The sequence below is a fragment of the Synchiropus splendidus genome, chromosome 15 (genome assembly GCF_027744825.2).
Source record: "Synchiropus splendidus isolate RoL2022-P1 chromosome 15, RoL_Sspl_1.0, whole genome shotgun sequence".
Taxonomy (NCBI): Eukaryota; Metazoa; Chordata; class Actinopteri; order Syngnathiformes; family Callionymidae; genus Synchiropus; species Synchiropus splendidus.
In genome coordinates, this window is record NC_071348.1 from 3,245,299 (window position 1) to 3,258,650 (window position 13,352).

Consider the following 13,352-nt stretch of genomic DNA (forward strand, 5'->3'; position numbering starts at 1 on the left):
GCAGCTAAGAAAAGGGGCAAACAATAAAGCGGGAACCCAACAAGTTCATCACATGACTAACTCCCACAGGCAGGACAGCGCTGGGTCCGAATCTTCCGACCCGAAGGTGGCTGCAGGGATTGAAAACAGTGATCTAGTTAACACCATTTTGAAAAGCAAAATGTGGCTGAGCTAGCACGATTAGGATCTGCATCTCCTCGGTGAAGTGTCAAGAAAGGGCTTCCTGACCGACCATTTCAGCCTCCGCATTAAGCCATCGCCGCATGATTTCCCTCCAAGATCTAATTAGCGGCAAAAACTTGGACGCGTGACACAAATCTGACCCCAAACAAAGTCACATCAGAGAGCAAATTAAGAGATAAAATCAAACTCCCGTATGAAAAATTGAGTTAGTAACAGCATGAGGACAGAAACTGTAAAATAGGCCTGGCATGAAAACAATGAGGTCCAGTGTGGCACACTATTGAACAGCAGGGCGCTACAGGACCATTACATCTACAGTCAAGCAGAAGGACAAATGAGATCAGACCAGTTTTAACACTCGACATTCCCACCGTCACCTTGGGCATTGGTGAACAAGACACTGGACCCGCAGGAGCTGGGTCGCCCAATAGAGGCTCGAGTATTGAGGGAGAGGAACTGCAGACGAGGTTTGGGTCAGGTCACTTTTTCAAGCCTGAAAACTGAAGGTGAATCCAAATGATGTAATATATGACATAATCCGCCACATTGAAATTCATAAGCCAGAAGAATTGAAATAAACGGTGCCTTTCTTCTCATCTCTCCTCTGCTCAGAAAAGGACGGCGACCACGGTGAACCTGCTCATTATCGCAGCATCTAAGCCTTGTGAGGGAAGCTTCATGTCTCCATCAAGGGCATTCTAATCTAGTCAGAGCAGATCTCATTGAACACCAGGTTTGATTTTGAAAGGAGGCGCGCGTTTTCAGAGCTCTCTTCCCTGATAAAACCCTTTCATCAGGGAGGGAAACATCACATCAGCTAATTGAGCTCCAGACGAACTACAAGAAACTAACGGACAACAAAAACGTCTCGCTGTGTTCTTGATCTGTGAGGATATTTCCAAACCGTAAAAGTCTTAAAAGAAGAAGACCATTTTACTTTTGAAGCAACCGGAATCAGGAAAACCTGCTCGGCTTGCTGACATGTTCTGCTTCATCCTGACTTGTTCATTAAAACTGAAATAGAACTCCAGATTATCAATAGCAGCCAGACACCTCTGATCCATGCAAACTAAAGGAGAATGTGATAAAAATGGGCCGTTCTTATTAAGATCTCAGCGCTCAATCTTCTGTCTTTCCTGTGAATTTTTCCTCTTTCAGGGGAAGGGTAGTCTCTAATTTCTCTGGGGAGCAGGAGCTGCTGCTGCTGTCTGCTCTGTTTACTAATCTTCCTGCAATTTCTCAGCCTCAAAGTTAATATTGGCCCCATGTAAATGGCCTTATTTCCTAACTCTTGTTATGTGTCACCTTGGCTGTCTCGCTTAAGCATTCACACAGCAGCAGACAGAGCCAACTCATCATGAAGATGTGGAAATTGTGGTCACACGATTTGTGTTGTTGCTCTGGGGAGGCTCTCACGTTTGCATGGCAGGAACTTTTTGAAAAGTCTCACAGGCAAGGGACCAGGTCATGCAGTGAGAGACGACACACAACAAACTACAACAGTGAGTCGGGATGACTCACAAGAAGGGATGCTTTAAATGAATGGCTGAAGAAATGTAGGGGGATTAGGGGGGGCACCTATCAGCTATGTTTTTGGTTGATGCCCATTGCTGATTTTTTTTTTCTCCTCAACTAAATCACAACAAAATCACAAACAAAACTCACTTTTTTGGATTAACAATTAGACTGAACAACACTGTTTAGGAAACGTTTTAAAGGAAACTTTTAAAGCAAATACATAAACAGTCAAAAGGCCGAGTTCTGAACATGAAATCAATATATTTTATTCCCTTTTCAATGAGCAATGAACAGATCAAACCCACAATGTAAACTTCACTTGTTTAATACTGGAATGTTCCCTAAGAACCAGACAGACTGCTCCCAGACTGCACTTTTCATCGACTAGCTGTCCAGGGAATGAGTGAGTCTGGGGTCCACGTGTGCTATTAGCTGCTGAAAGCTCCAGTTTTTGACAACAAAACTGCTCGTCCAAAACAATAAACTCCATTAGTGTTGGTTTCGCCTGCAGTTAGCTCCAGTTAGCATTTGTCCGTTAGCCTCTTGGTAGCACTTGCATTCAGCGGGGTGATTTGAGGCCAAGCGTCTTGTTTTAATGCTGCGTCTGACTCCATGGGTGCACACGTTGCAAACTGCAAATCATTTTTCTTGACGTAAAAGTACTACCAACTGGCTCTAGTGTCCGCAGATGCAGGTATATTCACAGGAGAAACACGTGCTTTGTATTTTGGCTCATATTTGTCGTTCGATTGGCCGATCACGGTGACGTCACACAGTAAATGGCCATATCGGTGCAGCCCTTAGAAGGGATCCAGGAAATCCTGAATTAATTCCTCGTCCCTGCTGTCCAAATACACCCTGTAACTACATACTTACTGAAGAGGAACTATAGCAGTTCCCTGCGCTAAAACATAGCAAAGGTTCCAAACTAAGTACGCAGAAGGAGCACCAGCCTGACATCAATTTTTCAGTTCCAAGCGTGAGTCCAGTGCTGCGTCGTCACATTCACTCCACCGTACCTGCCTGTCTGCCTCAGCAAAAGGTCCTGGATCGCTGTAAATACCATGGCAGTAATTTTTAATTAAACCCAAAGGGAAATGTGTTAATTATCCCGTCGCCCGCTGCGAATTGGCTGGTGGCTGCAGGAAGATTCTCCCCTGCATGCTGATGATGGGGACTAAAAATGAAGTGTGGTGAAGGGGTTTAGGGTTAATTTTGGAATTCATCACGCTCCAAATGGAATGGAACTGAACTGTGTGTTTAGAGTCCACAGCCTGGAGAAACAACCGCGCCTCCCACCCCCGCGGGAGCCTTTAAACAACTTTCTCAGACGCCCTGGGACCAGGTTTTCTATTAGAAGGTTGTTTCTTCCCCGGAGTCCAATTTTATTGATTGTATTCTGCTGATTATACATATAATCCCCGCATCTGTACATCAGTGCCACTTCACGCCTCTATCTCGGCATCTGCCTCACGCTTCCCAGCTTTACACACCTTCTGCAGCTCAACAAACAATTAAATACATCTTTTTCTTTATCACCATTTTACAGACTGATTGACGGGCAACACCTGGGGCGAGGCTGCTCCCATCTCCATATTTCTATACGAAGAAGCCGCTCTGCCTGGCTGCCTCTGCGGATGGATCTGGTGGAGCTGTTCCCCACGGTTGTTTGTTAATACAGCGATCGAGCAGCGGCTTATAAACTATGCATGCCATCTCCCTCTGGCAACTATCCACCGAGGACGATGGCACGCAAATGATGGCTTCCACTCGTCCAGCCAGGCTACGTCGACTGTTCCACTGGGTTTGTTGGTGCAAGTGCTGCGGGTTTCTTTACAGCAGGATCATATATGAGACGCCTCTGTGTGACCACACTGTTTTACACACACCACTGAGACGAGTGGGAATGCTCTGTGAATGATGACGCTAATGATATAGTGACTTGTATTGCGGTGGAGAGGGAGAGATGAATGCAAGTTAGTAAAAACAAGATAGAGTGGAGACAGTAGTGTTTGAGGCCAACCTTCCAAGAGAGAGGCTTTCAAAGTGTGCGTCAGTGAGTGATCCCAAAAGCAGACAGGGACGGAAGTATTCTGCTCAGATTGAAGTGACAGGTACTGCAGAGAAGCAGCTACGTCTCCTAGCTCATGATTTGCAGCATGACTTGTTTAAATTCTGTAATGCTGCCTGTTGCCATTTTCCAGCGTTTTGGCATCAGGTCCAGCATTATGGCATGCGGACATTTAGAGAGAAGGATGGAGGTCAACTCACCACGGAGGAGGTCCGAAGTGGCGTACGGCGAGTTATACGTCCGGAACAGGAGCCAGTCAAAGTCGTCGTCCTCCCCTTGGGTGAAGTCGCACAGACTGGGGTCGGAATCTTCTTCGAAAGTGCATCCAGCAGCTGAACAGTGAAAAGATGAGCGAGATCAGTCTTAATCTGAAAATAATACCCAGGAGTTTTACTTGAATCACATGATCCAGTCATTCTAAACAAGCAAACCCACTGCACCATGTTACTTGATCAGAGACAGTTGCTAGTCCCAGCATGTGAGCTACGCTGCAACGGAGCTAGCTTAGCACAGATTCGCACAAAGTAGCTGTAACTGGTGACGATGACAGCACCTGACTAACCAGCGTTTATGTATTCCGCTGACAAAGTTTGCTTGGCAAGCTTGGCAATTAGGTCTAATAACTTGTGATGGAGACAGAGTCCATTATTGCTTCAGGGAGGGGCCCCTCCCAGTGCAAACACAGCACCCAGCCAGTCCTCAGCAACATCCAGCTCCAAACACCGAGTTCAAATCCTAACAACATTTGAGGAAAGCCAGCGCCCTGGGGAAGCGCGTGATTATCATAATACCTCCAAACCTGCTTCTGCAGCCGCCAAAAAGCCACCTTATTCAAATTATATTTTGCAAAAATTGCTTGAACGGCCCCGAGGTCCAGAACAACCACGCTTCGGCTGTTAAACTGGCTGCATCTGTTGCCATATTTCACATTAGTCCGTCAGAGAGAGAATTACAGTTTATGGAGTTGAACACTGGGCGGCTGTCGTTAGACCAGAAGCTGTGTCTGTCATCATTTGAGCACGAGAGTCGATGCGCTAATGAAAGGAATCACCAGGCGCAGGTCCTGCAGACGATGACTGATGACTGGAGCTTTACTGCGTTTCTCTTCTCTATCGCCAATGTCCCTCGTCCAACACTCAGCTCTCCACGTCTGGGCTCCCAAACTTCCCACAAACCAAGCCACTCATTCCTACGAGGGAGGCTCCCATCAGGATTTTTGCTGCAGATCACGATACCAATCAGCCACAGTGCCGATCACCGATACCGATCAGATGGATTGACAATGAATTTCTCCTCAAAACGATGAGACTGACCAATCGATCGGAGCATCGCTAATTCCTACCCAGCAATATTTGATGCATTCAGATTTTTGTCCCACCACACACAAACCCTGTAAGTCACCATAACACTGGTTATTTTCAGTAGCACAGAAAATTCCAACACTCATGAACGCACCATCCGCACACATCCTAGATACGTAGGTCAGCGCTTCACCCGTTTATTTCAGCCTGATCCGCTCATGCAAGTAGCACAGGTAGCTTGGCCTACGGTGGCCTGAAGTGGACAAAAAGTGGGTGTCACTACAGAGGGATTCATGAGAGACGATGAATATTTATTAAAATAAGGTTATATTTCACTTAAAACATGTAATAAGCCTGTGTCACAGATGCTTTTAGAGTAGCTCAGTCAAAAGTAAAACCCATTATAATCATCTTCACCCAGTACAGTAGTGAAGTTCCAAACAATCTGGGGTTAACAAAGTTATGCCTGCTGTTAATTATGAGTGTTTAGTGGTGCTGATGAAGTAGGCGGCGACGGCGAATGAAAGCAACGGGCCAGATGATGGAAAATACCACTCGTTTTGCATGAAAATGCAAAAAGTGATTCTGCAGTGCAGCGCTCAACCGTCCCCACCCAATCACTCGCTCATCTCCGGTGATCATCGGATGGCAAGGGAGAATCTCAGCCATCATTTGCACTCAATCCAGCGGCTGACAGCGAACCAGCGGGGGGAAGAGTGCATGTGTCTCCCTCCAGGTTTGATTTATTGCCCCGTGCTGGGCTGGTGCGGCACAGATTTGCTGCCGGGGCCAGAGGTTAATTGTCCTACGCTGGGGTCCATTTCTAATAGAACTGCCAGGGATATGGGAGCTGACATATCCAAACGCCAGTGCCATATGATGCCTCGCTGTTTGTGGTGACTCCTCCCTGTTTGAAAGTCCAGGAGCAGGAAGTGTGGCACGCACATCTGCCGGTGCCTGGCAATGTCATCTCCTCTGGAAATACCAAGAGAGATCCAGCTCATCCATCATGACAAGCACGCTCCCACCTCGGCTGAGTCTGCGGGACAAATGAGGGTGTGTGTGGTGTCAGGGCTCATTTTTTACCTGAATAATTGCGGCATCATTTAGGGAAATGACCGGCACCGCATCTGACAATGCCAGGATTTTCTCCCAGACATGTGCTTTGCAGAGCGTCTTATTCTGCCGCCTACATCAGTCAGTGATGGCTTCTTCTTTCTGCCCCAGTGAGGGACTAAAGATGGTGGCTGGTCCAACCCCTCACACACCCAGAATTTCGACAGACTGACAGGTTGAGGTCGTGGGAGTTTAAAAATAAACACATTCATGAAAATGCTGAAAGTGTTTAGTTACTTTTTTGTTATTTTCACTTCATTTTCTTCCCTCGTATACGGTAAACTGCATTGCCCGACTGCTACTTGAATGTGAGCATTTCCCATACTTCAAAATGCTATATTTAATATTAATTTGGAAGTGGATATTTCACAGTTCCAAACACTCATTATAACATACATTCAGAGTAATATGACCCTGTGAAACAATGATTTAGTAAATTTAAATGTATTGAGATGTGTTGAGTGTGAAGGTGGCCCCGCGCCCCCTAGAGTTTATTTTTCACCAGCCACCACTGGACTGCACTGCGACACTCTTCTGCTTGCATATTCATTCATGGTGATTCCATGACGTTTTGTTTCAAACGCATCCATACGTAGCACTAAAACCACAACAGGTGCTCGTCCGAAATTCCATGACGTCCCATCTGGCATTGACTCACTGAATCCATATGCTTCTTTGCAGCTTCATATCTTCATATGTTCTTCACTGCCACGGTGAAGACCACTAAACCACGCTGAGAGTAAGAACGTAGTCTTAACTGAATCCACTCCTCCTGCATGAACATGACCTGGAGATCTTGATAATCGGACTCATGCCCTTCAATCTCAGGTCCAGGTACGAGGCGTATAATTCCAGGAGGGGGCCTCTACTTTGTCACCAACCTCAGGGATCCTGAAGTCATTCCTTCCCATGTTTCAGGGTTTATAACGGGGAACACGCTTGAAAACTCATCGAGCTTTGTAGTGGGCGCGAAGAAAGAAACATGGTGAACATGTTCAAAGAGGCCAATGCGTCCTGCTGTGTCGCACCGCGTGTGTGCAGAATGTAAAATGGCTGATGGAAGATAAAAAGATGGGTGATTTCAGTTTACACGCTAATCTCTCTGTTTACAAAGTCCCGAGCCGGAGGAGAAGTTCACAGCCATGTCTCTTTTGTGTTTTGCTGATTGTAGCATGCTGGGTCTGACATTTTGTCCATTTTTAATGCCTTCACTTACTTAGCACTATAGAAGGGTGAGCATATCTTTAAACAGAACACTGATTCCTTTTGTCAGGTTCACTTTGATGAGAAGTTAATGTAGAATTTATGGTGAAAAATTATACTGTTGCGTTCTCTTTTCATGGAAATGTACGCAGCAGATTAAAATAAAAGAGAATATGTTTAATACGACAGGCTTTTTGACGATTAAAAATGAACTCTATCGACTTTGATAACATGAGAGAGTTTCATTTCTCATTTTGACCAGTTCAGTCACGGCCCGAACTTCGTGATCAGAGACACGAGAAATCCGCAGGCAAATACAGAATCTTGTGACTCAGCTCTTTCTCACACTCACGACCTTTCCCCACTTGTGAACAAGATGGCAAGATGCACTTCCCAACCTGGTCTCGGACACAGAGGAGCGGATCCTTATTCCAGAGATCAATTACAAAATCCAATTTTCAAATTTCATTTGTTAGTAATATCTGAAAAAAAAAACACTTCTGTACTTCATGGTCTGAGTTAAGTGTGGTGTCGGAGTTAAAGTTAAAGTGCGCCATGCTTTATCGGACAAATAAATGATGCTTGGGCCACCGAGCTGCACTCGGGTCAGTATTGACAACTTGGCTTCAATGTCATGAGTTTGCTTTTTCTTCACCTCACAGGACACAAATGAGATTGCCTGCTTTTGAATAATTAATGAGGCCTTAAGATGATTTGTGCTCATTTACAGTTAACTCTTACACGTCCTCGCAGTCTTCTGCTCACTAATCCCCGCCCGACGGTCTAATTGGACTGGAGCTCTCCAGCACGCCGCAGCTCCTCGCCCATGTATCTACACTTTCCACGAGTGGTGAGCACAATAAGTCAAACTGGGACGTGAAACATTAGACGCCGGGCCTCGCACTTGTGAGTCTGAGAAAAGCATACGAGGTGACGGAGTCAAGAGCATCAGATCAGGGCATTTCAATTCACTCTTACAGTGTTTGCCACTTAATATCTCAAAGTGGATAAAATCACTTCATCTAACCGCACGCAGCTCATCTTTTCGCCATCTACTTGATGCCTCTAAGTGAGTCCAACACCGCGGGGTGAAAGTATGCTACATTTAATTGGTGAAGTTTGAGTTCCGATAAGAAAAAAGAAACTGTAGGGTGTGTACCAGCGTTTACAGTAAACTTGAATGAAGTTGCCTCTGATTTCCAGATTACTGGAGACCACCAAGAGACTGAGGTGACCCAGGTCTAAACCTGATCAGTCACAGGGGTACCACACGGCACCGCATTTGGACCGTCACAACTCCAAACAAACTCTGCGATTTCTCCCCTCAGAGTCATCAATCCTCATTTCTGAGGTAGACAGCGCAGAACGAATGTCCGACTCTCAGTAGTTGACCTCAGACTGAGCAGCTGTTCTGTCCAGGGAAGGTGCTGTCCTGCAGACGACCTCAGCATCAGTCGAGACAACTCTGGTCACCCCCACTGAGACTGCAGAGAACCCTGGCATGATACTTGACAATCACCTGCCAACAGAAAATCAAACCCCCCAGCCTGACACAAATGGACGGTGGACCAAGTGCTCCTCTAGGCTCCCACTCATTTTACCTCTAGACTCCATGAGGATGGCATTTGTGTCGACCTCTGCATCTCCACGGGTCCTAAACCAACCTGACCTATCTTCCATCACACGCTCTTCTCTCCATGAACTGACATTCTGACGTCACCTCAGAGGCAGACTAAGCCAGTTGAAGTAATAAAAAGAACAGTGAGCCTTTCTATTCCTCACAAACCTATTTTATTACGATACGTGATCATGTTTCTCCCGGGAGCACAGGAAGTCGAGTCTTGCTGATGCATGAGAGTCAAAGAGTCCAGTGAAAATGTCCCTGCTTTTAGTTGTCTGCAAACACAAAGGAGACTCAATTCACCACCGTCAGCAGACTCCTTCATGCTGCTTCCAAATGCTGCACTATTACCAGTAAAGTGCTTTTATTTAGTCTCTATGGCCCAATCAATGGCTAAAGAGATGTTTCAGCACATAAAGGTGTCAGTCCTGAAAGGATCTTTTTCAGGCAGAACCTTGTTTATCCAGCTTTACTAAGCGATTTGTCCAGCAATCAAACTGCCGCTGATCATTACGTCCAGAGCTGCAAAGCTCTGACATGACCGCAGAGATATTTATTTCCTGGGAGCACACGAACAGGAGAGCAAAATAATGGGTTCTTAAGGTTATATTTTTGAGGAATGGACTCCGGAAAGTCATGTACAGCACAAAAAAATAGACCGGTGCTGAAGTCAAAGGAACTTTTGTACTGTCTGGCATGGTCGAAAAAGAGCTGAGCCAAAAGGTAAATCTCTGTATTTATCAGAGTCAGATTCAGCCTCATTCGCCATGTCTCGGGCTGATCGTGACTCACCAGGAGTTAGATAAACAAAAGAAAAATAATAAAACAAAAAATATATACAAGAAATACATACAGTTGTGCTCTCAACATGCTGTAGTGCAAACAGATCAGTCAGATCAGTGCAACATAGGCTGAAAGTGACAGTAGTAGCAGGTCAATTCCACGCGGCAGGAGGTTGTGACCCCAAACTATAGAGCCATAGTGGCTGATCAGAGTTTTCTGAACAGGGTGCCTGGAGTCTCTTCTCTACTGAGCCGAGAGAGACTCAAAGTAGCACCCATCCTCCTCTGCATCGAGAGAAGCCAGTTGTGTGGGCAAGAGATGATGTTGACTGGAGAACACCTCTGTATTCACCCAGAGTAGCTCATTCCAAAAACACGGCAGTTCAGCGATTACACCTCAGTGTTGGTATTGTGTGTGAGTTGTCTGTCTGCGCCACACAATAGAGCGGCGTACATCACTCTGAGTGCAGTGGCACACAGAGCTATTGGGCGAACCTTCAGATGACACAGGCAGGGAACATTCGAGATTCGTTTCACATCATATAGTGCTATCAACCAATAAGAAACCAATTGTTATGACAACGTTCTCCCATCTAATCGTCCGGTGCAGACCTCACACGTCATCCAAATCAGCAGCAGATTTCATTAGCAGTGGAAACGTGCCCACCATCTAAGAAGCGTTCTTCGTGAGCCGTGTAAATCAGGACAATCACGGCACTCTGGCATCATATCTGCTGAAGGAAACAGTCCCACTGAGATTCTGACTTCAGTCCTGAAGTGCAGTCTGCGTGCAGCTGTTTACACAAGGGGGCACCGACACGCTCTCGTCCAAGTCTCTGGCTGATTACAGCTGCTGTAAAATCAGGTGAATCCTCAGCCTCTGCTCTCAGCAGCTCCAGGCTCTGCCCTTCATTATCAGGCAGCCGGGGCCAGTAATGAACACCAGCGCCTCTGAAGTCGCTCAGGGTAGGCAGCGACGGGGCGAAGATGTTTGTCGTGCTACCCTCAACAAATCATCAGCCAGAAACACAACCCCTGACCCGAGAGCCGCACTCCACTCGGAGCGGCTCATCTCCAGTCGGGAGTGTCTCGGTCCAAGTGGGGATGAGTAATACCGGAGGCAGCTGGAGGGAGGGGAGCGCTTGATTTGCATTGCACCGAGGGTGGCCCAATGCATCAACCGGAGACAGGTATATTTATTCTCTACAGTCTTTCCTCCCGAGCACCTCTACAACTGAGTCTGAAAACCATTCATCGCCGCACCTGGATACGCAATGAAATCATCTTTCCGACTCTGCGGGCATTAATAACTCAACCGTGTTGGCGAGATGAGCCTGGTCACACGTAGAGGGTCCATAAATACATCCAGGATAGAGAGACCGTGACTCAACACATCCGCTGTAGCTGAGTCAAATGAGTGGAAGTCATTCTAGATATCTCGATGACAGGCTCTGAAACCAAGGCGGGAATCAGAAATAGCAACAGAGACAGCTATATTTTCCAATACAGAGTGGGGCATCAACATTTAACAGAGCTCAAATTTTCACAATCGAACACCATCCATTTTCTTCAGGGTCTCCGGAGTCAGGTTTGTGCGTAAACCCATCCGTTCATATCAGAGAAACAATTACACACGCTTGTGTCAGAGGGCAATTAAGTTTCCAGTCAGACAGATCAAATGTTCTTGGATTAAGTGTTCCCACGGCTGCCTCAGGACTCCAACTGAGGACTTCATTGTTGTGAGGCTGCAGCACAAAAAAAACATGATTTCTTTTACCCCTTTTCAGATGCAGAACGACAAATGATACAATAAAAAAAAAGAATGAGAGGAATGAGAGTTCCAGTTGACACGAAAGGCTATATATATATATATATATATATATATAAAATGAGCACAAAATGGACAGGCTGTCAGATAATGGATGGGCAGACGGAAGGATGGATGGATGGGCGGCATTAGAAAATAGACTGGTCTAGCAGCTGGTCTAACCAAACTCAGATCTTTCAACAGCTACATTTTCCCAGATTTTTTCCAAGTCCATCTGATGTTATCTGATTTGTTTAGAGACACACTTTGTAATCAGGAAGCAAATGTCACCCGTGACTTTTCAAACGCCAGTCCTCCTCGCCTGTCTGAGGGGAGATTACCATTAACTTAAGAGCGTGAATACACAAGCAAAGAGCTTGTTTGCCGTGACAGGAAAGCAAACACCAATTATCCCTCTCCCCGAGGGGCCTGTTTCTATGTGGACTAAAGGAAAAATATCAGCTAACACAACACAAAGTCTGTTTTTGGAATCACTGACGGAGCTGCTAAAATGGGTGCCTGAAAGCAAACATGACCCTCACAGAGAAGTATGAGCACAGAGAGCTTGGTTCACAAGATCAGATCAGGTCACGGAGGAACTTCAATGACCACCAGAGAGACTGAAAAGTCATGTTAATGTGCCGGTACATTACATGAACAGCTGGAGCAGTTTCCAGAGCTCCTTCTCAGCTGCCCTTTCCTGAACATTCTGTTCATATCTTTCTATCTCTGTTGAGCGCATTGAAACATCTAGATCTCATCCAGCCACCAGTTGGAGACCAGGCTTCATCACACCCAAATCTGAGACCAGAAAAATAAGCTTGGGTGGTCAAACAGGGAGGGAAGGATGGAGATGAACAGACAGATCGGTACAGCATCTTCTGGGTGACCCATGAGGTTCACTCTCTGAGCAGCTGTTCCATACGAATGAAAGATTTCCCACTGACATTTGAAACTTCTCTGGACTAACTTTAAATAGTATATAAAAACTACACACCAAAAGTGAGTCGGTGTAAAGGTCAGAGAGTTTGCGAAACATGAAATGTGGGAGTCAAAAGTGGAGTCCAGTAATTAACCGCTAAGCACTCTCCGGCCCAGGATGATGGAGGATGAGGGTCAGGCAGGGCAGCACTGGGTTAGCGAGGACCAGCCAGTGCAAGGAAGAGGAGGACGAAGATTTGGTAGCAAAGCAGAGCAAAAAGTAGAAGCAAAGGCAGATAATGCTGACTTGCTGAGGCGATCTCTGATGGAAGACCAAAGCAGATCAAGAATCTGTCTCAAACTGCACTGCAACGCTGCAAGCTCAAGGGCAGTTATAACAGTGTCACATGACCAGCCAAAATACATACTTGCCTGCGTAATTCGGACACTCTTAACACTGGTCACGGGTTTGATAAAAAGTCATCAAGACATAATGCCAGGGTTTCTTTGCCTTCTAACAGGCCGTAGGTGTGATGTCGCCCTCAAAGATGGTTTTTGTCCAGCTGTTCCTGCAGGTCCACAGGTGACAGCTTCCTCATTAAATCTGTTTCCTCCAATATTCCTAAGATCAGAACCTGCAGGTCCTGATGCAGCACTGTAGTCTTGATTTGTTCTGACCGACATGAAACACACCGCCCTGCTGACCACGTCATTAAACAGGTCGCACTGACAGCCAATTCACACAATGTTGAATTGTTGCTTCACAGTTACAGCCGACAGATGTTTTGATTGAGCTTTATTGAATGAAGACACTGGGTGTGTGAACCTT

The 13,352-nt window shown here is 46.1% G+C and overlaps 1 protein-coding gene across 8 annotated transcripts in view; it reads right to left on the minus strand.

The window, feature by feature from the left end:
- The window catches only part of ptprub (protein tyrosine phosphatase receptor type Ub), a 152,399-nt gene that overhangs the window by 97,498 nt on the left and 41,549 nt on the right, over nt 1–13,352 (minus strand). For all 8 annotated transcript variants that reach the window (XM_053886913.1, XM_053886910.1, XM_053886912.1 and 5 more), the window contains exon 2: nt 3,973–4,104. In XM_053886913.1, the coding sequence (XP_053742888.1) occupies nt 3,973–4,104 (132 nt within the window). The remainder of the gene's footprint in view (nt 1–3,972; nt 4,105–13,352) is intronic.